Consider the following 25,322-nt stretch of genomic DNA (forward strand, 5'->3'; position numbering starts at 1 on the left):
GTATATAAATGAAGGCCACATAGCATATAATTTAAAGGAGTTGAGGCTGAGTTCGACACTGTGGTTCTTGTATTGAGATCTGGTTTGTTACAATGTGGATGTTGTGTTAATAATGCATTATAAATGTTACATGCACTATATTACCAAGTTTGCGGACACCTGGTCATAAGTATGCTACGTGCTTTTTGAGCATCTCATTCCACATTTAGTCCCAGTTTGCTCTTCTAATTCCCTCCACTCTTCTGGGAAGATGTTCCACTAGATTTTCGATTGTGCTCATGGAGATTTGTGTGAGATCCATTCAGCTACGTGGGTGTTAGTAAAGTCAGGTAGTGATGAAGGTGAGAAGGTGAGGAGGTCTGGCGTGCAGTCAGTGTTCACATTTATCCCAAAGCTGTCTAATAATGTTGGAGCTCTACAGCAGGAGATCTTTCACTCCAAACCATTTAAAGTAGATCTTCATAGAGCAGATTAGTGCACAGGAGCATTGCCATGCTGGAACAGGTTTGGGTCTCCTAGATCAAGTGAGGGAAAAATTCCATGCTCCTGCATCCAAAATACGATTGTGTGCCTTCAGCTTTGCACTAACAGTTTGGAGAAGAATCACATATGGCTGGAAAAGTGACGTGTCCCAATTCTTTTGTCCATATAGTGTACATAATGCTGCATAGTGCTAGGTACCAAAACTGCTCAGCTTTACATGTATGTATGCAGCTTTACACGTATACATAATACATTACATAGCGCATTATAAAGCTGCTAGAAATGAACTCTGAATTTATAATGCATTATACATCCATATGTTACCTGGCATCCATAAATCCAGTTTTAAGAAGTTGTATATAAATCCTGCATTTGTTATGCATCATAACTTTATTAACAACATTTTATATAGAATACATAATGCATTATAGCGTTCTTAAAGCTTTTCTTAGCATTAATAGTGCTCCATGAATGACAGTTTATAAATTATGAATCAATTATGACACATACGTGATTTATAAATATTTCCAAAAAATCTATAATACCATCTATGGTATAAACCCAGTAATCATAATGCATTATAAACACATTCATAGCATCTTCATATTACGTGACATATACAGAATAATGCCTTATAATATAGTCATAAAGCTGTTTGGTGTGACATTCATAATTCTTTCCAAGTATGAATTTATCCATAATTCTTACATACATATAAGAAACATAATACCTTATAAGGCCTTTCATTAGAGGGTGAATATGAATCATGTATTCATAAGGCATTATAAACCTGTTATTATAAGCATACACGTTATAATGCAATATGTCACAGTTTTTACATGATGACTTGTGGTCCAGGTTTGTGTGTTATAGAGCATTATAACGTGTGCTTATTTTATATTTATTATGAGCAGATGTTATAATGCATTATGAAGCATGACATTATAAAGTCATGTACTGGAACTTTGTGTAAACAGATGTAATTCCTGCAAATCTGCATGCTTATGTCGTGACCTATAAGACATTATGTATGCTCTATTACATGTGCATTATATACAGACATTAATGTTATTTGTATTTTATTACATCGTCTCAAATTTTCTCATCAAATTGTGCAACATATAGAAGTTATAATCTGTAAATCAGTGTGTGAAAGTAAAACCAGCAAAAAGTGAATGAGTCCTGAAAGGTGGAGTCTGAGGGAACTCATTAGAATATTAGGCCACACCCACTGAACCATCTTCAGGTGTTTTATTTATTGATGTTTTTAATGATAGAAACTTTGCTGTGTTTATAATTTGTGTGATGTTTCTAAAATTGAAGTAAACCAGGATTTTCATCAGACAATAAAACAGTAACAGATATGAAAGAGATACAGGAGAGCAGTTTAATTGCCTGGCATGAAAGAGAAGAGAAAAGCGGTTTAGGATGCAGACGGCGGCCCGTCTGCCTCCACTTCGTCTCTGTGAAGCAGAACGAAGACGTTTTCTCTCTATTGCTTCATTCTGGAAGAGAATTTGATCCCGTTTGAAGCTGATTTGCAGCCGTTATAACGTCCCGCAAGCACCCATTATATTAATGCCCAGGATAAAAAAACAGCTCAATTGAATCCAAAAGCATGAGCTGGGAGTAAATACAGTGATGTGAGAAGAGGAGTGTGATCCTTCTTTTAATCCCAAAGCCAAAAAAAACCTCACGCAGGGTTCATTTAAACAGCTCAGGTTCTGAATTAAATCTGAAAAGGAGCGCAGGTCCAAGAAGAGATTTCCTGAAGCCAAGACCCTCAGACTTTTGGGTAAATATAACTGCAAAAGGAGACGATTTGGACGTATAAATCCACTGCTAAGATTAGCTTCATGTTTCTAAACAGGTTTTTTATGTGGAATAAACAGTAACTGAAGAACGATTCATTTTTTCTACTGAAAATCTGATGAAATGGAATAAAAGTTTCTGAAATGCAGAAAATGACAGATTTTTTAGTGTCACATAACACGGAGGAAGTGCAGAATCCTCTTTTATTTAGCAAAACATAATACAGAAAAGAACTCAGGGACACGGCGCAGGGACACGGCGAGTCAAACAGGAGACATGAGGTCAGCAAACGGTGAGTTTATATATGTGTTAATTCACAGACGATGAGATTCTGCTGTGCAAACATGTAGCACAGCTCTAAGAGTTGCAGTGGCTGATGGGAAATGTATTCCATGATCATGGTCTTGACCATTTAGAATAAAAATGTAGTTTGCAGTGTTTCTGTGTCTTGTTATGTTAATGCAATTCAAGTTAGCTAGACTTAGCATACTAGCATGCCTGCTCTTCACTAAAATGTATTTTGTGTATTCAGTGTAATTATCAGGATCTTTAAACTCTCATGTTAAATTCATCCATGTAGAACATTTTACAAAAAAATCCAATGTTTTAAGAAACTTATTTGAATTTTGGAATTTTTCTGGATTTGTTCTTATATTTTATTTACAATATTATTTTACCAGTTAATGCTTTTTAATTTTTTTATTGAAAAGCTTCTGAGAGAGCATTTTGCGCCTCTCCCTCATGTGGTGGTGTTAATCGCAGAGCTCGGAGTAAATATAACCGTCACACGAGAGGATTTTAGACCTAAATGGCACAGATTCAGGAAGCTGAGCAGGAAGTGGAGGCCGGACGCAGATCAATGAGAACTGGGAGGAAACCCAAAGCAGATTTGGCGAGCGCGGTACGAACTCGGGGGATAAAGGTGTGCCAAACGGGCGCTAACTCGACCGACGCCACGCTGCTGCGGCCAAATGTTTTTCTGTTCCCTCCGTATGGAGGTTGAGGCCCGATAAAACCACACACAGTATCAACCGAGGGGCACAAAGACACAAATACAGGAGAAGCTCTGGGTCTGGTGGGCTGAACTGTCCCCATTCATTAACAGGACCAAAACTGCAATATGTTCATCATGTAATTAATAAACTCACAACATCGTTACACATCAATTTGTAGAATACGTAGATAATAAACATGAGCCGGTGAAAAACCTGCACTTCAGTCAGAGTGTCTGTTATAGAGAACTAATCAACACCTTCTGACCAATCACAGTCCAGGATATAACCTCCATTAGTGCATTATTGTCCGTCCTGCTCTTACCCAATCAGAATGCAGAGAACTCGAAAGTTCTGTTTTAATAAATATAACATGACAGAGGTTAATTTGTTTTCTCAGGAACGTTTTTTTTCAGCTGTTCATTTTACTCAGTGTTTCTAACAGACTGTCGCTGCTCATCTGCCATTTTCTTGCCGTTTATTTCTTTTTGTTGATGCTGCATGTCCGTTATGATTCAGCGTGTCAGAGACAATCTGCTCCTACACCAGTTTACATCTCAGAAAACACTGTTGGTTTCTGCTTCATCGCTCTTTTTTTTTCATCTTTTCATCTCCATCTCTCTGTCAGTCACCGGTTTACAGAGTTATTCCTCCTGTGATCAATTCGTTTCTTGTCAGGTTTGGGTTCTACTCATTAGGAGTTTTATTCATAGCAAAATATACATTTATTGAGTCACTTTACCCATATTTACTATAGAAATCCCCTCGACCTGAATGATGCCTGAGATAAACTGATGGAACTGATGGGTGCCAATAAAATGCAGGGGGACTATGTTATATCAGAATCAGAATCAGAATCAGAATCAGAATCAGGTTCACTGGCCAAGTGTGTTGACACACAAGGAATTCAGTTCCAGCTGTTATTCAGTGACTCTACCAGCATGTAGAAAGTGACTCATGCCTACAGAAATGTCTATTCATGATATTCAACAACACACAGCTATTTTATAGCTAAAATCTAAATACATTTATAAAGATATCTGGTAAGAATGGTGTATGTTACAGTATATACAGTAAATCATTAAATAAAAATCATCATTATATGAAGGATGATACATAAATTAATTCACCTTCAGAGAACTAATCAAATCCAGGAAGGTGGAGAGACGTTTATATCTATTTAGAGTATTATGGGGTGGAGTAGGGAGTAGGGTAATGGGGTGGGTTTATAGGGTGGGGTATGGAGTAGGGTAATGGGGTGGGTTTATAGGGTGGTGTAATGGGGTGGGTTTATAGGGTGGGGTATAGAGTAGGTTAATGGGGTGGGTTTATAGGTTGGTGTAATGGGGTGGGTTTATAGGGTGGGGTATAGAGTAGGGTAATGGGGTGGGTTTATAGGGTGGGATATGGAGTAGGGTAATGGGGTGGGTTTATAGGGTGGGGTATGGAGTAGGGTAATGGGGTGGGTTTATAGGGTGGTGTAATGGGGTGGGTTTATAGGGTGGGGTATGGAGTAGGGTAATGAGGTGGGTTTATAGGGTGGGGTATGGAGTAGGGTAATGGGGTGGGTTTATAGGGTGGTGTAATGGGGTGGGTTTATAGGGTGGGGTATGGAGTAGGGTAATGGGGTGGGTTTATAGGGTGGTGTAATGGGGTGGGTTTAAAGGGGCGGTATGGAGTAGGGTAATGGGGTGGGTTTATAGGGTGGGGTATGGAGTAGGGTAATGGGGTGGGTTTATAGGGTGGTGTAATGGGGTGGGTTTATAGGGTGGGGTATGGAGTAGGGTAATGGGGTGGGTTTATAGGGTGGGGTATGGAGTAGGGTAATGGGGTGGGTTTATAGGGTGGGGTATGGAGTAGGGTAATGGGGTGGGTTTATAGGGTGGGGTATGGAGTAGGGTAATGGGGTGGGTTTATAGGGTGGGGTATGGAGTAGGGTAATGGGGTGGGTTTATAGGGTGGGGTATGGAGTAGGTAATGGGGTGGGTTTATAGGGTGGGGTATGGAGTAGGGTAATGGGGTGGGTTTATAGGGTGGGATATGGAGTAGGGTAATGGGGTGGGTTTATGGGGTGGGATATGGAGTAGGGTTATAGGGTGGTTTATCTGGCAGGGTTATGAGGTGGGTATACTGTAGCTGGGTTTGGTGTTCTTGTTATAAATCTTTGTTATCATTCAGATTAAATTAAATTAAACTTCTGAACATCACACATTTTACACATTTTCTATTATACTAAACAGAAAAAATCTTTCCCTTCTGATCTTCACCAAAAGCCGACAGCATCCTGGTCTCCTGGTCTGGAGGAGGTACGTAATGAAGTGTAAATTCTGGATAATAAACTTCCTTTTCTTTTTCTTTTTTTTATCTGCACCATGAAGCCAAACACACGGCCTGCGTTGGCACGTCTTCAATGCCAAACCCTAATCGATGCCAAAATCCACGTTCAGAAGCATCCTTGGTGCCAGGAACGGCACAGAGAACGGGCAAACCATGAAGAGAAACAGCGTGAAGGCCTCGTGACTGACACAGATTTTAGAGACACAAAAATAAATACAACGCAAATACAAACACAACGAACACCTTCATTATACTGGGTCACTGGGTTTCATTTACACTTTTACAGGAACAAACACGGTTTATAGACAAACAATAATGTTCACGAGAACTGTGGCAGTGACAGGAGGAAACCACACGAGTGCAAAGTCCTGGAAATCTGTTCACTACATTCAATTACAAAAGAAAAAGAGACTAAATGGAGTGTTTTTATTACATCCTCATTATCATTTCCTACATTATGCTAACATGCTAAAACTGTTACTACAATTCACGTCGATATTTTATATATCATTTTTAGAATATTTAAAATTTTATATGAATTTTATATGATATATTTATTTATTTACAGAGTCTGTGAATGTGTGTGAACACCAAGTCTGTTATGGTGTTTGATACACACACGCATGTTCCTTTTGTTTCTATGCAACAAACTCAGTAAAAGGCATAAAAACACAAGAGTTGGAGAGTGAATGAGAGGAGGAAGTTCTGTGGAGTCCAAATAGGAGATTTGTGTGTCCACCAGAAGAACTTGTGTAAGATGGAGAACAGGAGAGAAGATGTGATCAGACTCCCCTCACCCCCACACTCACACCGTGAGATTTGTTTTTATAGATGAGCAACCAGAAGAGGATTTAAGATATATAACTTCACAAAATGTTGTGCTTATGATCAGCAAACATCAGGAAATGTTTCTCTGCTCAGAGGAGACCAAAAATAAACTTTCAGTCTTGAGTGATATGTTTGTGTGAAATCCAACACTGAGAATATAAGCCACAGTGTGAAGCGTGGTGGGGAGAACATAGTGCTGTGAGGATGCTTTTTTATCAGCGGGGACAGGGATCAGAGCTCAAGGTGAGATGATCAGAGCTCAAGGTGAGATGATCAGAGCTAAAGGTGAGATGATCTGAGCTCAAGGTGAGATGATCTGAGCTAAAGGTAAGATGATCAGAGCTCAAGGTGAGATGATCTGAGCTCAAGGTGAGATGATCTGAGCTCAAGGTGAGATGATCTGAGCTAAAGGTAAGATGATCAGAGCTCAAGGTGAGATGATCTGAGCTCAAGGTGAGATGATCTGAGCTAAAGGTAAGATGATCAGAGCTCAAGGTGAGATGATCTGAGCTCAAGGTGAGATGATCTGAGCTAAAGGTGAGATGATTTGAGCTCAAGGTGAGATGATCAGAGCTAAAGGTGAGATGATCTGAGCTCAAGGTAAGATGATCTGAGCTAAAGGTGAGATGATCTGAGCTCAAGGTGAGATGATCTGCATGGTGTTTTGTTTAAAATGTTTGTGTTTTACTTTTGGATAAATCAAGTAAATTACTCACTTACTGCCATTTTCTGAATAGCATGGCGGAAAGCTTAACCTGATAACTTGTATGTAGCAGAACATTTTTTATCCCTCTACCTTCCAGCAGTGCAGAGGGCAGAAGATCAGGAAAGATTTCAGCACCAGAAAGATACCATTCAGTATCTGTAGAATGTAAAATGAGTTGAAACCAACAGGAGCTGGAGAAATCAGCACAATGGCTAATATTACTGAAACAGTGATTAATGCTAAGGATGATGCTAGCTTTTCTGCTTATTGTATATTGAAGGTGAGTTAGCGGTTGTTTGCTAGCAGGTCATGACCTTTCAATCTCTCTTTTCTACAAACTTCTGCTGATTGTGTTTTGTTGCATTCGTCCAGAAAACTTGTAAATTTTGTACACTTCTATTATATTTAGCGAGTTTACATCTGAAATGTTCTCGTAGCTGAGAACAGCTCATGTAGATGTTCACGTTGTTACGACCTCGCGATGTTGCGATGCAGTTCACAGACTGTTCCTGATCCATCATGATACTCATGAATCTGTTAATTTTAATATCAGTTACAAATCTTTCACCCTGAACCACATAACATCAAACTACAGAAGATTACAAGGTAAAATAATTTAAGTGTTGGAACCTTGGAGCTTTTCATTTATGAAAATTGTACCAGGGACTCAGAACTTTAATTTACAGAACCCTGAACTTTAAGAACCAGGAATTTAGGAGTTGAGCGTAAAATTCTTGGTACTTAAATTCAACAAAACCTTCACAATATTTTTGTAGCTCTATGTTGTTGTATGTAGCACCAGGGTTCTGGAGGAACGTTGTTTTATTTCACTGTGTACTGTTTCAGCTTCATATGGTTGAAATGGCAATAAAAGCTTCTTGACTTGACGCACACACAACATGGACAGACTCATTAGCTGTACATTTGCAATTGTAAACTTGCTCTTTTGTGCATTTGCTGCTAAAACTTCTGTTTACATTATTTACAGTATTTATTTTATATGAAGAATCTATTTGCATACTGAAAGTGCTGCAGTGTCTCAGTGTTTACTGTATTCACAAAAATGAGTTCCACGAGTTTACTTTCTCTTTGTTTATGTCTGGGTTTTTTTTTTGCACTAAATGTTTATTTTTGTTGTTTGTATTGTGTTTTGTGTAGTTCAGAGTTCTTTTTTTTGTTAATTTATGTTGTCTGACAGTGTGTAGGATTTTGGTCCTGGGGGATTGTTGTTTCAGGTCACTGGGTACTGCACTGTATACTGTTCAAATGGCAATAAAAACAACTTGACTTTACTTATCACTTTCAATCATCAAATTATTATGAGCTGCTTTTACATGTCTGCAAAAGTGAAAAATAAATTAATGATTATTGATTATAAATAAAGCATTCTGTATCAAAGTCTATTATAATTATTATTATTATTATTATTTTAATTATTATTATTATTGTGTGTGTGTGTGTGTGTGTGTGTGTGTGTGTGTGTGTGTGTGTTCTTTCGTCCCTTTTAACGCCGCTCTCTTCCGCTGGCTGCTTGGAAGTCACTGCGCATGCGCAACACAGCGCTCTCACCGCACCGGGCAGCAGAAGTTGCATCTCTTCAGTCTTCATAGAAAAACTGAAAAATTTAAATAAAACTAAATAACTACATTTTAAAATTATAAGTAAATAAAATCGTATTTTTTATTATTTTGACGCATGGCGACTTTCCGGAGGAGGAGAAAATGGAACTGGGTTCAGATTTCGGTTTTGTTCATGATGGTGGCTTCGGTTTGGGCTCAAAGGTAAGACACCTTACTGCACACACACACACACACACACACACACACACACACACACACACACACACACACACACACAAGTTAGTAACAGTTTTGTGTTATTCTTTATTGTAAGCGTTAATTAGAGGTTGTGTTTTTGCGTTATGGTGAAGTGTGAATGATCCGAGCAACATGACTCTGGTGAAGGAAACTGTGGACCGACTGCTGAAGGGATACGACATCAGACTCAGACCCGATTTCGGAGGTAAAAATCTCTCCTACACTCTCACACTCTCAGTTTTAAGCGCGAGAACGCGTGCAGGTGTCCATAAGCGGTTATGAAGCGTGACAAAGCGCGCGCACGGGCGGACAGCTCAGGAGAGCATACAGTAGGAGCGGAGCGCGCGCGCACCTGGAGAGACTCTCCAGATAACTGAACACACACCTGGACTCTCAGATACACCACTCCGATCGATTATCGCTGATCATCCGGTATCGCGGTTTCCGTTTCCTGCTCCACCTCCTCCTGCGCTCAGGAGATGGAGTGTGATGGACACAGAGCGCGCGCTCACGTGGATGTTGACTCCAAGTTAAATATGCGATCCACTAAACATGCACATTGATCACATCTTGATCGTCTTCTTCTTCTTGATCATCTTCTTCTTCCTCTTCCAGGTCCTCCAGTGAGAGTGGGGATGAACATCGATATTGCCAGCATAGACATGGTCTCAGAAGTCAACATGGTAAGCAACCTGCCGTGGTTAAATCGCTCACCTCGATGTGGGACGAAACCGAAAGTTCCTTTACACGTGTGAAGAAGTGTGTGGATGCGGTGTACTGATGGATTAAGAGGAAGTGTAAAGTGAACATTGCGATGATTGTAGAGAGATAATGAGAAGACTGAGCTCCACTACACGAACACCTGCAGCACTGACTTAAACATCTCGACCTTTATTGTGTTATTACTGCAAAACAATTAGAACATTCAAAAGTATGTTTGAGTTCTACATGGAACCTTTATCAAGGTGAGGAACCTTTGATCTTTGAATTCAGAGAGGAAACACATGTATCTTCATCTCTATCTTCTATCAGCCTCAGTGACGGAGGTAAAGCCTTTATATTATCAAAGCCATTGAAGGAGTTGTGGCTTAAATCATGTTTTTTGTGAGGGGGAATGGCTTACAAATTTGTCAGTAGAAGTAAAAGAGGGGTGGCCTACGCATCAGCGTTAACGAAGGAGGCGTGGCCTATTAATCTATCAGTCTTAATGATAGCCTACGTATCCATGACAGTGACGGAGGAGGTGCTGATGTGTCAATCATTGTCGATGAAGTGGCCTTGGCCAATGTATCAATCATTGTCAGTGAAGGGGGTGTGGCCTTTAAATACATATCTATTTTATTAGTCTCAGTGTGTGTGGCCTATATACCTGCCAGTCTCAGTGTAGGGGTGTGGCCTAAATACCTGTCAGTCTCAGTGAAGGAGGCGTGGCCTACATACCAGTAAATCTCAGTGAAGGAGGCATGGCCTACATACCTGCAAGTCTCAGTGAAAGAGGTGTGGCCTACATACCTGCCAGTCTCAGTGAAGGAGGCGTGGCCTACATACCTGTCAGTCTCAGTAAAGGGGGCATGGCCGGCGTGGATTAACAGAAGTAACAGCTCAGATTTTTCAACTGAAACACCTTTAATCTGTTTAAAGTTTAAAACGTGGGTCAAATTTTACACCAACAGTTTTAAAGTTTTGAAGGTTAAATGATCTGGATGAAGACACACCTAATACGCTCAGGTCAAGTGTATTCAGTGTTCTATAAACACCACTAACATTACAATAACTCTCAGAGGAGAAATTAGCATGTAGAATCATCATCATTAAAGTCAGGGAGATGGTTTCATATCTACAGTGTGGAATAAAGTCCTCGTGTTTCAGCTGCATGTTTATTGAAGTTGTTGTTGGTAATTCTACACTGTGGGTGTTAATTCAGCTGATCCCTGTGTCCTGATTGTCCTGTTACACCTCCGTCCCCTTCCCAGGTGTGTACCTGATCCCTGTTTCCTGATTGTCCTGTTACACCTCCGTCCCCTCCCCAGGTGTGTACCTGATCCCTGTGTCCTGATTGTCCTGTTACACCTCTGTCCCGTCCTCAGTTGTGTACCTGATCCCCGTGTCCTGATTGTCCTGTTACACCTCTGTCCCGTCCTCAGGCGTGTACCTGATCCCCATGTCCTGATTGTCCTGTTACACCTCCGTCCCCTCCCCAGGTGTGTACCTGATCCCTGTGTCCTGATTGTCCTGTTACACCTCCGTCCCCTCCCCAGGTGTGTACCTGATCCCCGTGTCCTGATTGTCCTGTTACACCTCCGTCCCCTCCCCAGGTGTGTACCTGATCCCCGTGTCCTGATTCTCCTGTTACACCTCCGTCCCCTCCCCAGGTGTGTACCTGATCCCTGTGTCCTGATTCTCCTGTTACACCTCCGTCCCCTCCCCAGGTGTGTACCTGATCCCTGTGTTCTGATTGTCCTGTTACACCTCCGTCCCCTCCCCAGGTGTGTACCTGATCCCTGTGTCCTGATTCTCCTGTTACACCTCCGTCCCTCCCCAGGTGTGTACCTTATCCCTGTGTCCTGATTCTCCTGTTACACCTCCGTCCCCTCCCCAGGTGTGTACCTGATCCCTGTGTTCTGATTGTCATGTTACACCTCCGTCCCCTCCCCAGGTGTGTACCTGATCCCTGTGTCCTGATTATCCTGTTACACCTCCGTCCCCTCCCCAGGCGTGTACCTGATCCCTGTGTCCTGATTATCCTGTTACACCTTCGTCCCGTCCTCAGGTGTGTACCTGATCCCTGTGTCCTGATTATCCTGTTACACCTCCGTCCCCTCCCCAGGTGTGTACCTGATCCCTGTGTCCTGATTATCCTGTTACACCTCCGTCCCTCCCCAGGCGTGTACCTGATCCCTGCGTCATGGTGTTGAAGTGCTCAGGAATTTATAGAGCTCTGCTCGGGTCAGGCCTGAGCGTGATTCAGAACTTCAGTGGTAAAATCTGTCGAGATAATGAGACGAGGCCGATGAGTGAAGCCAGCTGCTGTCCGAGTGTTTATTAGGATTAGATGATGGAAAGAGACGAGCATGCTGGGAGAGGGTTTGGGTTTTTCTGTATGCAAGAGCACCCCCTAGTGATGTTGATAGTGTGTGTGTGTGTGTGTGTGTGTGTGTGTGTGTGTGTGTGTGTGTGTGGTATATTAGATTAGATAGATAATTTTAACTGTAACTTCTTAAAAAAAGAGTAGATTTTTTTGTTGTATTAAAAATGCAAATTTGTATGCATTCATCTTTACTTAAATTATCCTAATTTGCATAAATGTAAATTTTCAATAAATATTTGTATGAATAAAAAAAACTGGTAAAAACTGTTCTTGAATGGCTGACAGGATGATTGAGGGTTTTTAGGTTCCTTAAAATGTTCTCCATGGAACTTTTCTGTATTCAGGTATTCAGAGCAGAACATCACCACTAGCTATTTCACCTATTCAACTATTCAGTCTCAGACATAATGAAGGAGGTGTGGCTTGTGTACCTGTCAGTCATAAAGAAGGAGGTGTGGCTTGTGTACCTGTCAGTCATAATGAAGGGGGTGTGGCTTGTGTACCGGTCTTTTGTCAGACCACATAAACATCTGATGATCAGAAATAGCAAAATCACACACACACACACACACACACACACACACACACACACACACACACACACACACACACACACACACACTTAACCCTGACACTGCGAGTGAGGAAGTAAAGCTGTCAAGGTGCTGAATACAAATGACTAATAAACAGACATATTCCCAAAGTTTAAAAAAATATAAAGTTAAATCAATCAACAAAAAAATTAATGCAAATAAAGTTCACCAAAAATGCAGAATTAAAATAAATAGATAAATAATAATAAAAATAATAATCATGTAATAATTGTTATTCATCGTGTGGTTGTTGTTACATTTATTTAAAAAAAATATTCATTTATAATTAATTGAATATATCATTCAAATTATTATAAAAAAATCAACATTATACTGTATGTGAATTATATGTATAAATTATAATATGTAATTTATTCATTCAATAATTAACATTTCTATTGTCATAATTTCATTACCCTTTCTCAAAATTATTCTGTTTACGTATTTAAAAAAAAGTTCTTTGGACAGAATGAAAATTGTTTGCATTTATCTTGTAGAAAAATAAGAATAAATATTATTTCAATATATTAAATAGATATATAATGGAATATTTAATACTCTGTGAATTCTGGTGAAAATCCAGGCATGATGAGGGAAGGTTCTGAAAGCGTTATGGAGGAGATTGTGATTTCTGTTCAGTGTTTATTAAAGCGGTGAAAGTGGATGATTTGAACGGAGCGCCTGTACTGTACAGTCAGACGTTTACAGCAGGTATGATGTGATTACTGCATGCTGGAGAAAAGGTTAAACATGATTACAGGCAGTGGAGTTGAGAAGCTAAAGCTTTCTGACACGCTGTTTTCTGGGAAGGTCATGTTCTTCTCACAGCTTCAGGCTGGTGGATGGAGATGATTCATGATGGAGATGTTCAAAATACAAATAAAATGGTAAAAGTGAATCTAAAGGGCAAAAGTGTTCCTGCAGAGCTGCTTTATTATTATTAATATTATTATTATTATTATTATTATTATTATTATTATTATTATTATTATTATTTACAGAATAGGTGGATTTTGTTATGTTGATCAAATCAGAACTTATCATTAGTGTAAAATCAGATTCCAATTGCTTATATAAAATTAGACTTTAGCATCCTGAAACAATCAGATCCAATCAAGATGGTACAGTTAGAAATGGTTGTTGTTCAGTCAGACCCAGTTGGTGAAATCAGACCGGAACATAATTGTACAGTTAGATCTGATAATGATGCAATCAGGTCTAATCTTAATGTAAATCAGATCTTATAATAGTGAAATAGTCAGATGTAAATTTGATAGTACAATAAGATAATTGTAATCAGACTTTATTGGATGGCATAATGGTGCAGTCAGACTAGGTTGGTGCAACAACCTTCCCAGATGGTTGAATCTGATCTAGTTGAGATGGTACAATTCAGATCTAATCATGATGGTACATGGTCATGTTTGTTCAATAAGGTCCAATTCAGTTCAATTAGACCCGATCTTAATGAAATGATCAGATCTGATACAGTATCAGGTTGTGAATATTGAATATTTGTATCCTCACAGTATTTGGAAATCTTGAGCTCATGTGAGCTGCTGCTGCTGTTGCTGCTCCTGAAAAGTGGTGTTTTTTTTGTTGTTGTTTGCTTTCTGAAGAAAAAAAATAAAATAAGTGCACAACCCCTGAGGAAACTGGACTGCATTTTCACCAAACAGAAAAAGTGCGGCTGTCGATGAAGGTGAAGATAAAGGTGAGAGTGTGATCTTTATTGATCCAAACAGGCTCACAGAATACAAAAACTCATAGAGAAATCGTATTTATTGATGTTCTGAGGATGAAGAAGTCATGACAAAAAAAGCTTTTCAGAAACCAAAAAGAGAGAAGAAGAACAGGAGAAATGGCAATCATCATGGTGGAGGCAACAATACGGCAACAACAACCACTCGATTAGTTATATATTTAGCTCAGATATAGAGTTTCTTCCAGAGTCCCAAACCATGGAGTCCTGGTCAAGTCAGGAGTTTCAGGCAGTAAAGGATATGAAACTCTGTAGCAAATCTCAGGTTTGGAGCATCTGAGTCAGACTGTTGCCTTGAATCATAAATCTGAATCGAGGTTCCAGAGTACAGAGTAGATATCAACTTATCTCCAGAGTCCCAGTCTGTGCAGAACATCAAACTCTACTCCAGTCTTAAAACATAGAGACCCCAACAAGTCCAAAGATGTGACTGAGTCAATTCTTGAGTCAATCAGAGTAGGTGCAGTCCAGCTGTAGGTACCAATATAATCTAGAATGCAAGGCCATAAAATCTTGAGTCACAAACTGAGAGATCAAATCCAGAGACACAAACCAAAGAGGTTAAGTCAAATATTGAGTCAAAGTCGTATCTCAAATGCATAAAATTAGAAATTATATTAGAAAACTCAAGAATCATATTTGAGTTAGAGCCATAAAGATCAAAATAACAGTCTAGAGTCTAAAGTATAAGTCTAGAGTTATATCCAGAGCACATCTTGCATCATATCCAGAGTCAAAACCACTAAACTATAGAGACCAAATTGAGATCCAAACATCCAACCAAAGAGACCAAGTCAGAAAGAATCAGAACCAAAGTCCAGAAACCAAAAATATTGAGTCCAAGTCCAGACAATGTAGAGAACCTGGAGTAACAAACAATAGGAATCCAGACCTCCAAACTTTGGAGTCTGCTCTATATCCAGAGTCTAAAACTATCAACTCAAAATAAATCTGAGTGTAGAAACTCCAAACTGTAGAGAACAAGGTGAGTCCTAAACCATAGAGAAGGTTCCCACTCTGACTTCAGTGTGACTGCTGAGAGTAAACTGATCAGTTTTCAGTCGTCACTGATGGACAGGTAGAAGGAGCTGCTACTGATGGAACACATGCATGTGTATACTGTATATAAAGAGAAAAAGCAGGTCTAAAGCTCAGTGTGAACGTGTGGAGTCTATTAGCACGTTCTGGTTCACCCGGAGCTGAATGATGTGCTCGGTAAAACTCATTCTCTCTCGTGTGTGATCGACCCAGCCGCTGCTTCAATATGCTCGAAACACAACTGAGAAACCTCCATATGGCTTTAATTAGATATGAATAAGGCAGTTTGCATGACGGCTCAGTGAGCAGCTGCTGTCAGAAAGAGTGTGGAAGACAAGATGAGGCACAGCTGATTGGATCTGTCGCTCTTCTTCTTTCACTTCTGCCTAATGTGGAAATATATTATTCAATTATATCGAATCTGTGTCTTATCCGAGTCAGAAGAACTTCATATATTTCCATTTTATTTCAGCTAAAAATCTTATCACTAATTATTTGGATCAAAGTGAAGATATGAACCTTAATAACCTTCGTAGTGAAGTTGGACTTGCAAACCTGAGAAACGAGTTTAGTTAGTTAGTAGATGAATAGATAAATGGATGGATGGATGGATGGATGGATGGATGGATGGATGGATGGATGGATGGATAGATAGATAGATAGATAGATAGATAGATAGATAGATAGATAGATAGATAGATAGATAGATAGATAGATAGATAGATAGATAGATAGATAGAGCTTTATTCAATATATATTTCAATATATTTCACAGCACTTCAATTTTCTTGTGTTACAGTTTTATTCCAAAATAAATTAAATTAATTATTTACCTAAAAATTCTACAAACAAAACCCCACAATTACCACGTGTAAGCAGCGTGTTTAAAATCTTTGCAAAAAAATAATAATAATAATGAAATAATCACATGTACATAAATATTCAAAGTCTTTGCTCAATACTTTGTTGAAGCCCAATTACTCAAGTCTTTTGGAGTTTGATGCTTCAAGCTTGGCACCAGTTTCTGGGCAGTTTCTCATGTTCTTCTATGCAGAACCTCTTAAGCTCCATCAGATCGGATGGGGAGCGTCAGTGCACAGACATTTTCAGATTTCTCAGAATAAGAGGTTTGTTGGAAATCTTATATCTATTTTTAATACATTTGAAATGCTTTCAAACAAACTTCTTTCAAAATAAATAAAATAATGAATTTAATCCATTTTGGAATAAAACTTCAACATAACAAAATGTGGAAAAGTGAAGTGCTGTGAAAACTCGATGCTCTGTATACTGTATATATGTGAGATATTATAGCAGGATGTGTGTACTATGCACTAAATCTGGAGTCTTTCCTGAGTCATGATCGCTGTAGTGTGAATTAAGCTGCAAAATATTTCTTTATTTTTGAGTTACATTAAAAAAATCATAATCCTGTGCAGTAAAAGTCACTTTGCTGATCAGAAGCTTTGAGTTGCAGGTCGTATGCTTTAAATCGAATAAAGTTTAAAGTCATGTTACGAGGCATTACCTGTCAAACGTTTACTTATTCTGAGACTCGCAGAAGGTTCGTGAGACGCTTTAAAAAGACTTCAGGACAGTTCCAGAGGAACACTGGGAGCTGTATTACTGTACATGAGGAATATTTTGAAGGTGAACGTGTGGAAACGTAGATAAATAAAGTCTTTTCTTGTAAACAGAGCGAATCTCCAAACTTTTTTATACCACCTCATAAAGGTGAAGAAATTTAACCTTGAAAGAGCTGATAACTAAATCGGAATAGATTTGGAAATTATATTCTTTAAAATCAAGCGGTGATTAAATTATAGATCATTTTATACTAATAAACTTTATTTTAATATTCAATAGATCATTTTATTCTAAAACACTTTATTATACTGTTAAACATTCATCAACTTCACTATTCTTCACTACAGACATTTAATCACTTCAGTGTCATTCATTTATTACTTTTGCTGAATCGGTACATTTTAATCTGGACGCTGTGATTCATCTTCTGATCATCAGCTTCTTCTTAATCCTCATTATTGTAGTTTTTAAATCTGGAATGAAAACAGAGCCACATCACTGGATGTAATACTGAAAACTGGAAGGAGAAGCAATGAATTAATGACTGTGAGCATGTGGCTGTTACCTCTTCAAAACACTGCGACAGCGTATGTGTGTGTGTGTGTGTGTGTGTGTGTGTGTGTGTGTGTGTGTGTGTGTGTGTATATCTGGATCGTCTTGAAAAGCTGTACATGATTCATAATCATGAGTCAGAGCAGTGGGTTTAAATCCATCAGTGATTATGTGAGGACGATGCTGCAGTTGTATTTTTATTCCACATTATTATTATTCTTTAATCCAAGCGAACGCTACACAACCTCCCGAACTGAACAGGGTTTTTTCCTCTGACGAGATTGAAAAGGCTGAATTTAGAGACGAGGGCAGTGTAATGCTCGAATAAACAAATCAGATTATCATAAACCTCGTGAAGTTTACCGTCATAACAGAGGCGGAAAAACATGATTCTTTTATTCCTGGCTGAGGGCTGAACGATATGAAAAAAACAGATCACGATCTCTATGATACACGATATTTATTAGAATTTACACTGCCAAATAAATCACATGGTATAACATCTGGTTGCACAACTTTAGCTTTGATTCCATTCAGATCTGCGTTCTTCTTTTGTAGATCTTGTACTGATGATGTGTGAAGTCTTCCAGCACATTTTAAAGATTCTCCATGAGTACAAGTCTTCAGAGTATCTGATCTGAACAGTACTTAAGAATTTGACTGGTACTGAACGTAGGCTTAAAGATGCACGAGTCCTCAAAACCAAAACAGTGGATTTGTGACGTTTTTATTTCCTAAAATAGAAAATCCGATTGTACGCCTCATTAACACGGCGCTAACCATCCACACATCTTCAACACGCCAGAATGAAACAAAGATCAAACAAGTCCATCAAAGAAAAGATGAAGCAGTAACAATCTTTTTAAAAGGATCTTTATTTAACAAATTAAATAACAGTTTCATGTCACAAAGTAGAAGAAACATTAGTATTTAAGCAGCTCATAGCTCTCAGCTCTCAGGCTCAGAGATTTTTATTCAACTTCAGCAAAAGCTGCATCTCAAAGACTTGAGAGTTTATTCGAGTTCTATTTGGAGTGAATTGGAGGCCAGTGATGATAAAAAGTGGCTCACAGGCAGCAGATGCAGATCAGTGACGAGTCTCACATCCTGTGATGGACAGTAAAGAAGTCAATGTGATTCATATCAAAACACAGAAACTCTAAAAAACTGTTTTATATTTTATATTCCTTTAAAAACCTGACCAAAGAACCTGAAAGAAGCGGTAGATGTTCCACACCTGAAGTTCTTCTCTCCTGCTCTGAGGAGTGATTGGTGAACAGCGCCGGTGTAAAACGTGTCCACATTCATTAACGCGGCGTTCCGTCCGGCAGTTCCGTGGTGTGGAACCGAGCACAGAACCTGTCATGTGGTTCTGTAGTGTGGAAATAAACAGACTGTGAGTCAGATCACTGTTTACTCTGAAACGACATGTTTTCATCTCTGTGGAAAAGCTACAGAGGAGAGAGAGAGAGAGAGAGAGAGAGAGAGAGAACGAGAGAGAGAGAGAGAGAGAGAGAGAGAGAGAACGAGAGAGAGAGAGAGAGAGAGAGAGAGAGGAGAGAGAGAGAGAGCAGAGAGAGAGAGAGAGAGAGAGAGAGAGAGAGAGAGAGAGAGAGAGAGAGAGAGAGAGAGAGAGAGAGAGAGCATGAGAGAGAGAGAGAGAGAGAGAGAGAGAGAGAGAGAGAGAGAGAGAGAGAGAGAGAGAGAGAGAGAGAGAGAGAGAGAGAGAGAGCATGAGAGAGAGAGAGAGAGAGAGAGAGAGAGCATGAGAGAGAGAGAGAGAGAGAGAGAGAGAGAGAGAGAGAGAGAAGAGAGAGAGAGAGAGAGAGAGAGAGAGAGCAGAGAGAGAGAGAGATAATAGAATCAATCATATAAATCTGACAGAAAAAGCGAGGGTTTATCAAATAACACGAGGAGAAAAGGAGGAGGAGAAGATTTCAGCAAGAAAAGGAGAGATTTAACACACACACACACACACACACACACACACACACACACACACACACACACACACACACACACTCACACACTCATGGATACTGCAAGCTGAAGATCTGTTTGAACACCAGTCTCTTACCATGTTGTAATTTGTTGTAAGAAAACGTGATGAGAATCTGAGAGAATCTTTTCATTGTATTGTGGGAATCACAGGCTTTTTCTCCAAACACTCACAAAACACACACCAGACACTAGAAAATATCAAATACAAATCAAATTTGATCATAAATATGAAATATTTTATTGTGTTTTTATTTGTTTTATTTTTCCTTTTATGGGCATCTTGTTATAAATTATAAATAAAGAAAATATATATAAAAAGAATCAATAAGCAGAAAATGTCGTAAAAAGAATTACATATTTACACACAGTTGTACTGAAAGATGGACGGACATGTGTGTGTGTGTGTGTGTGTGTGTGTGTGTGTGTGTGTAGAAGTGAGTCAGAAGACCAGAACTGAGAAGTTTAGCCTTTAAAATCATTAAAACTTTATCAGATATCGCTGACGATGAGCGAACGCAGTCTCTAATCCCTGGCTGGAGATTTGCCTCGTTTGGTTTCTCTGTAAAGAACAGCTGTGGCAGTTTTCCGGAGGATCGCGGCATCGCGGCCGCCATTAACACACCGCCATTACGCTAATGAACATCCATCCAAACGAGCGCAGTAAGCACCACGTTTAGCCGCTCGCTAATTGCGCTAACGGCCGCCATGCGCTTTAATGTTCCCCCTGTTTCCTTTTCCGAGCGCTTTGATCAAATATCAGAACCTCAATAAACCTTTTTACGCTCTGGATCTCATTATGGAGGAAATGAAACACGCCGAGGTTCTGTTCCGTTTAAGAGCCGAGACTCCTTAATGCTAATGATTTCTCACAGAATCGATTAACAGCAGGCTGGAGAACCGTAAACTCAGGACTTCAGTATATCTGAGTTCTTTATCTGATCACTCGAAGATTGCTCACCTCGGCTTGCCTCATCTTGCCTTGCCTTATCTCAAATCATCTCACCTCCTCTTGTCTCGCCTCGTCTTGCTTCGTCGTCTCGTCTCGTCTCGTCTCGTGTGCCTCGCCTCAACGTTTCTCCACTTTGCAAAATTCTTTTAAATGAAAAGCCTCTGAAATGAAAGTCTGCAGCATGAACATGCTAATGAAGCTAATTAAACAATCATCAATTTTATTCTGTTCTATTTCCTGGAGTAAAGCAGCGTCGCTAAGGGAATTTTATTTGTTATAACTTTACAAAAACCAAAACTTTATTAGAATATTAATTATTCAATATTTGACATTTAAATTCTTTTTTTTTATTTATTAGAAAATTCTTCCTTTTCCTCCTCTTTTTTCTCCTTCACTTTCTCCTCTTCTTCCTCCTCATTTCCCCCTCTTCCTCTTCCTCCTCCTCCTCTTCTTCCTCGCTATTTAAACTCCACTATAAAAACTCATTGTTAAACGTGATGTAGCCTCATGCTAACACTAACAGCGTACATGCTAATAGCAGTAAGCGGAGCTGGATATTTGAAATCCGTCACGTGTTTCTGTGTCACATTTTTCACGTGACCTCTAATAACCTTTGAGTTTTCATCATTTTATATCAGTTACCATGGTGATGCGACCGTGTGTGTGTGTGTGTGTGTGTGTGTGTGTGTGTGTGTGTGTGTGTGTGTGAAGCTGTGTTATGAGTTTTCCTGTTGCCTGGAGACAGACGGAGACAGAAGTGTGATCATGGAAATAAAAAAGTTCTGAACTGAAGACGTGCGAAAAAAAAGTGTTAAAAAACTCGAAATTCTACAAATGGTCCAAATAAAAGACACGTGTGTGTGTGTGTGTGTGTGTGTGTGTGTGTGTGTGTGTGTGTGTGTGTGTGTGTGTTTGTATGTTTTGAAATAATTAATGAATTAACTATGATTAACACTTAATTTCCTGCTCTTCAGTCGAATCACTTTACAGACTGATTTTTGAGATTAATTACAGTTATCTGCATTTGCATTGGCTCCGCCCACTATTTTACCTATTTAAATGAAACACCTGAAGGTTGTGAGTTTGAATCCCAGCGATGTTGCACCGTCTGGGTGTGGGTCGTGCTGTCGCCAGTGTTGAGTTTGGAAGCTGATGCTCTTCACGGCTCTGCGTTGTTCATCGGCGTGAAAGTCCACGTCGGGTTTTTCTCTGCACTCTGATTCCTTCATCACTTTTTTTTGCAGCTGTTGTCCTCTTTTACTTTCTCTCGCTCCCGTTCTGCCCGAGCCAAATCCCCCCCGGCTTGCATCACTTCCTTCTCCTCGCTCTTTCATCCTCTCCATCATCATCATCATCATCACGACTCTGTTTCAGGGCTCTTTGATCAGCTGCATCCGAAACCACTCACGGAATCCAAGCAGCTTCCTAAAAGCCACAGCCAAGATTTTTAATTAAAGATTCGGGACGCGGCCGAACAGCTGGAGATGCTCACATCTGAGTCACGAAGGAGCGAGGGAACGAGGGAGCAGGACGGCATCCGTCCAACAGAAACCAGCACGCTAATCGAGCTTTAGCTTAAAATATATATCGCCACTCTGCTGATGGCTAAACTGTGTGCTAGCGTTAGCGTTAGCGGCCTGAGCCGCGGGTTTCCTGCGCTATTGAAAGTTTCCTATGATGCACATCTTGTCTTCATAAACATTCATCTTCCTTTCTCCTGCTTTTTTTATATTCTTGCTCTTCATTCTCTTTCTCCTCTTTCTCCACTTCCTTCTCCTTTTCCTCTTCTTCCCTTCTCTTGCTCTTCCACACTTACTCCATTTCATTAATTCTACTTTTCTTTTTCCACCTTCTGCTTCTCTTCCTTTCTGTTCTTCCTCCTCCATTGTTCTTCCTTCTCATCCTTCATCTCCTCCTCTTCCTCCTGCAGATGTTTTGTAATGATGAAGGGAAGTGAAGTGGAGAGAGAGAGAGAGAGAGAGAGAGAGAGAGAGAGAGAGAGAGAGAGTGACAGTACAGAAGATCTTCACTGCTGATGGTTTCTTCTGTGCAACTTTCGCATCGCTTCATTAGATTTGTGCAGCACTCGGCTTATGAGCAATCACACACACACACACACACACACACACACACACACACATACACACACTCACACTTATTTTTATTTGTTGGTGTTTATTCCTCTGGTTTGTTGTGATCAGTTCTGTTTGTGTCTTAAACTTTTATTACTCTGATTTTTCTCGGCTAAAGTAAGTGAGTAATTAAAAGTGGAGTTGAGAGTTTTGTAGCTCCACAGCGAGTCTCAGCCCACACACACACACACACACACACACACACACACACACACACACACACACAGTTGGTTGGTTGGCTTGTTGGTGATGTGTGTTTCAGAGGTGAGAGCAGTTTGTGTAAAGTGTGTAAGTAAAGCGATGGATGTGGAGAGCGTTGCTAGGTTACCGCTCGCTCAGAGTATTTATAGTAACAAATTAAACACAATCAAACACAACAAACTGCTCATAACACACTTACATCATCATATTCATCACATTACACACACATCACACCAATCAGGATCAGACTCGGGATTAGAATCAGGGATCAGAATTAAAGTCAGTCAGTATCGGGATCAGTATAGTATCGGGAATGGGATCGGGATTAAGATTGGGATTGGGATTGAAATAAGGATCAGGATAGGGATTATAATTGGGATCAGGATCAGAATCTGGACCAATCACAGTCCAGGATTTGTCATTTAGCAAATCAGCAGGTAAATGAAATAAAATCCTAAAACCCAGAAGAACATTACTCACTGATCGAGTAGTAAAAGCTTTCCTGAATCGATTGAGCCCCAGTGAGGAAAATGGTGTGTGTGTGTGTGTGTGTGTGTGTGTGTGTGTGTGTGTGTGTGTGTGTGTGTGTGTGTGTGTGTGTGAAATGGAGACAGTGTGTTTTCATCATTCCGCCTGTCTGAACCCATTATGCTCTCGTTTAAGTGAGAAACACACAGTGGACACGAGCTGAAAGAGTCGGAGTGTCTGACGCTGGCGGTGTGAGACGGACAAAAACATCATCATCATCCTCCATGTGACCTCACACTCACACACACACACACACACACACACACACACACACACACACACACTCGCTGTGTTCACATTTTAACTGCTGTTAATGTGTTTATATGAATTGAAGTTCCTTTAGAACAGCTGGTCTCATGGTGGTCTCCATGTGATGGTGGACGTCACCGTGTAGAAAAACATTCTCTGTCTGGTCCGTCCTCCTGAGATGTTACGTGATCTCAGCTCAAAGTTCACGTCACGTTTGCATACATTATGAAAACAAAATTTGGATCAAGATCAAGATGAGGATGACTATCAGAATAGTTTCAGGATAGGATCAGGATTAGGTTTAGAATTAGGTTTAAACTCAGGATCAGTATTAACTTCAAGCTGAAGAGCCACATAAGGTTGAGAATCGGAATTAGTAAAAGGATCAAGATTCGGTTTAAAATCATGTTTGGACTCACAATCAAGTAAAAAATTGGGACTAATATCAGGATCAGAATACGTATTAGGATCAGGTTTAGATTCAGGTTTAGACTCAATATCAGGATCAGTATTTGGATCAAGCTCAAGCTCAGAATCAGGATGAGAATCGAAATTGTTAATATGATCAAGATCTGGTCTAGAGTCAGGATCAGAGTCAGGATCAGAGTCAGGTAAGAATCTGAAATGGAGATGTTGATGTTCAGAGACTCGACTGAGTTTAAACTGAGTTTTATTGTATTTCGGACTCATAATTGATTATTTTGACAGATAAAGTGATTTTTGTGAGAAGAACGAGAGAAGATTGTTTTCTCTGTTGATTACATGCGTCTCTCAGGTCACTTTACTGCTGCATGATAAATAATCAATAAAACGCAGAGCAAAAGCACAAGAAACACAACGATCACTAATGTGAGCAGAAGAAAGATACTGCTGAAGACAAGGAGGAGGATGAAGATGAGAAGATATAAGATTGATGTGACCCTAAAACACTTGCAGGCCGTTTGAAGAAATCTATAGAGATAAGACACACTGGATTATTATGGAGATGATTAAAGCAGGAGACACACACACACACACACACACACACACACCTACACACATACACACACACTCTCCAGATCTCAGTTGTAGAAAAGTTTCATTTACTTATGAATATTAGAGACATGCAGGTGAGATGAAGTAAAGATGGAAATGTAGAAGAAACAGAACCAGTTTAGAACTGATCATCTGATTTGGTTCTGATTCTGTGTTGTTGAGGTTCTGTTCTGAATTTGCTGTAAATCAGTGCTGAATGATATTTCTGTTCTGAGCATTCATGGAGCTTTTATGTGTGTTTGCAGTGTTTTGAAAGCGTTTGCAGAATGTTTTTAAAGCGTTTACAGAGCGTTCAATGAGAATTGAAAATCAAAATTGAAGTTTAGGTTCGTTTCATAAAGAAAAGAGAACTCCAAAGTGTAAAAAAGAATAATCCACCACTTCACCTTGCATGGCATTGTGTGTGTGTGTGTGTGTGTGTGTGTGTGTGTGTGTGTGTGTGTGTGTGCAGAATAAAAGCAGCTTTTCGTGATTATTTAAAACTGCAGCAGATTGCTCGGCTGATATAAACGCTGAGCTAAAGGCCATTTAGTGGATAAGATCTGCTCATCTGCAGGAGCTTCTGTGTGCTGAAGAAGAGGAGCTGAGCTAAGTGGCTGTTCACCTGCACAGAAAAATGAGGAGCGACTGAA

At 39.7% G+C, this 25,322-nt stretch overlaps 1 protein-coding gene and 1 long non-coding RNA gene across 3 annotated transcripts in view; one reads left to right on the top strand and one right to left on the bottom strand.

Annotated features, from left to right (window-relative positions):
* Positions 1–8,726: 8,726 nt before the first annotated feature.
* LOC124398348 (gamma-aminobutyric acid receptor subunit beta-2) overlaps positions 8,727–25,322 on the top strand; it is a 39,569-nt gene continuing 22,973 nt past the window's right edge. For both annotated transcript variants that reach the window (XM_046868475.1, XM_046868476.1), the window contains exons 1-3: positions 8,727–8,939; positions 9,089–9,180; positions 9,591–9,658. In XM_046868475.1, the coding sequence (XP_046724431.1) occupies positions 8,854–8,939; positions 9,089–9,180; positions 9,591–9,658 (246 nt within the window). In that variant the 5' untranslated portion in view covers positions 8,727–8,853. The remainder of the gene's footprint in view (positions 8,940–9,088; positions 9,181–9,590; positions 9,659–25,322) is intronic.
* Positions 18,498–21,954, bottom strand: LOC124398349. Its single transcript, XR_006928051.1, has 4 exons — positions 21,597–21,954; positions 19,673–19,784; positions 18,833–18,967; positions 18,498–18,702 (listed from the first exon to the last, which is right to left on the bottom strand). It is a non-coding gene; the product is annotated as an uncharacterized LOC124398349 (long non-coding RNA).

Source organism: Silurus meridionalis, chromosome 15 (genome assembly GCF_014805685.1).
Source record: "Silurus meridionalis isolate SWU-2019-XX chromosome 15, ASM1480568v1, whole genome shotgun sequence".
Taxonomy (NCBI): domain Eukaryota; kingdom Metazoa; phylum Chordata; class Actinopteri; order Siluriformes; family Siluridae; genus Silurus; species Silurus meridionalis.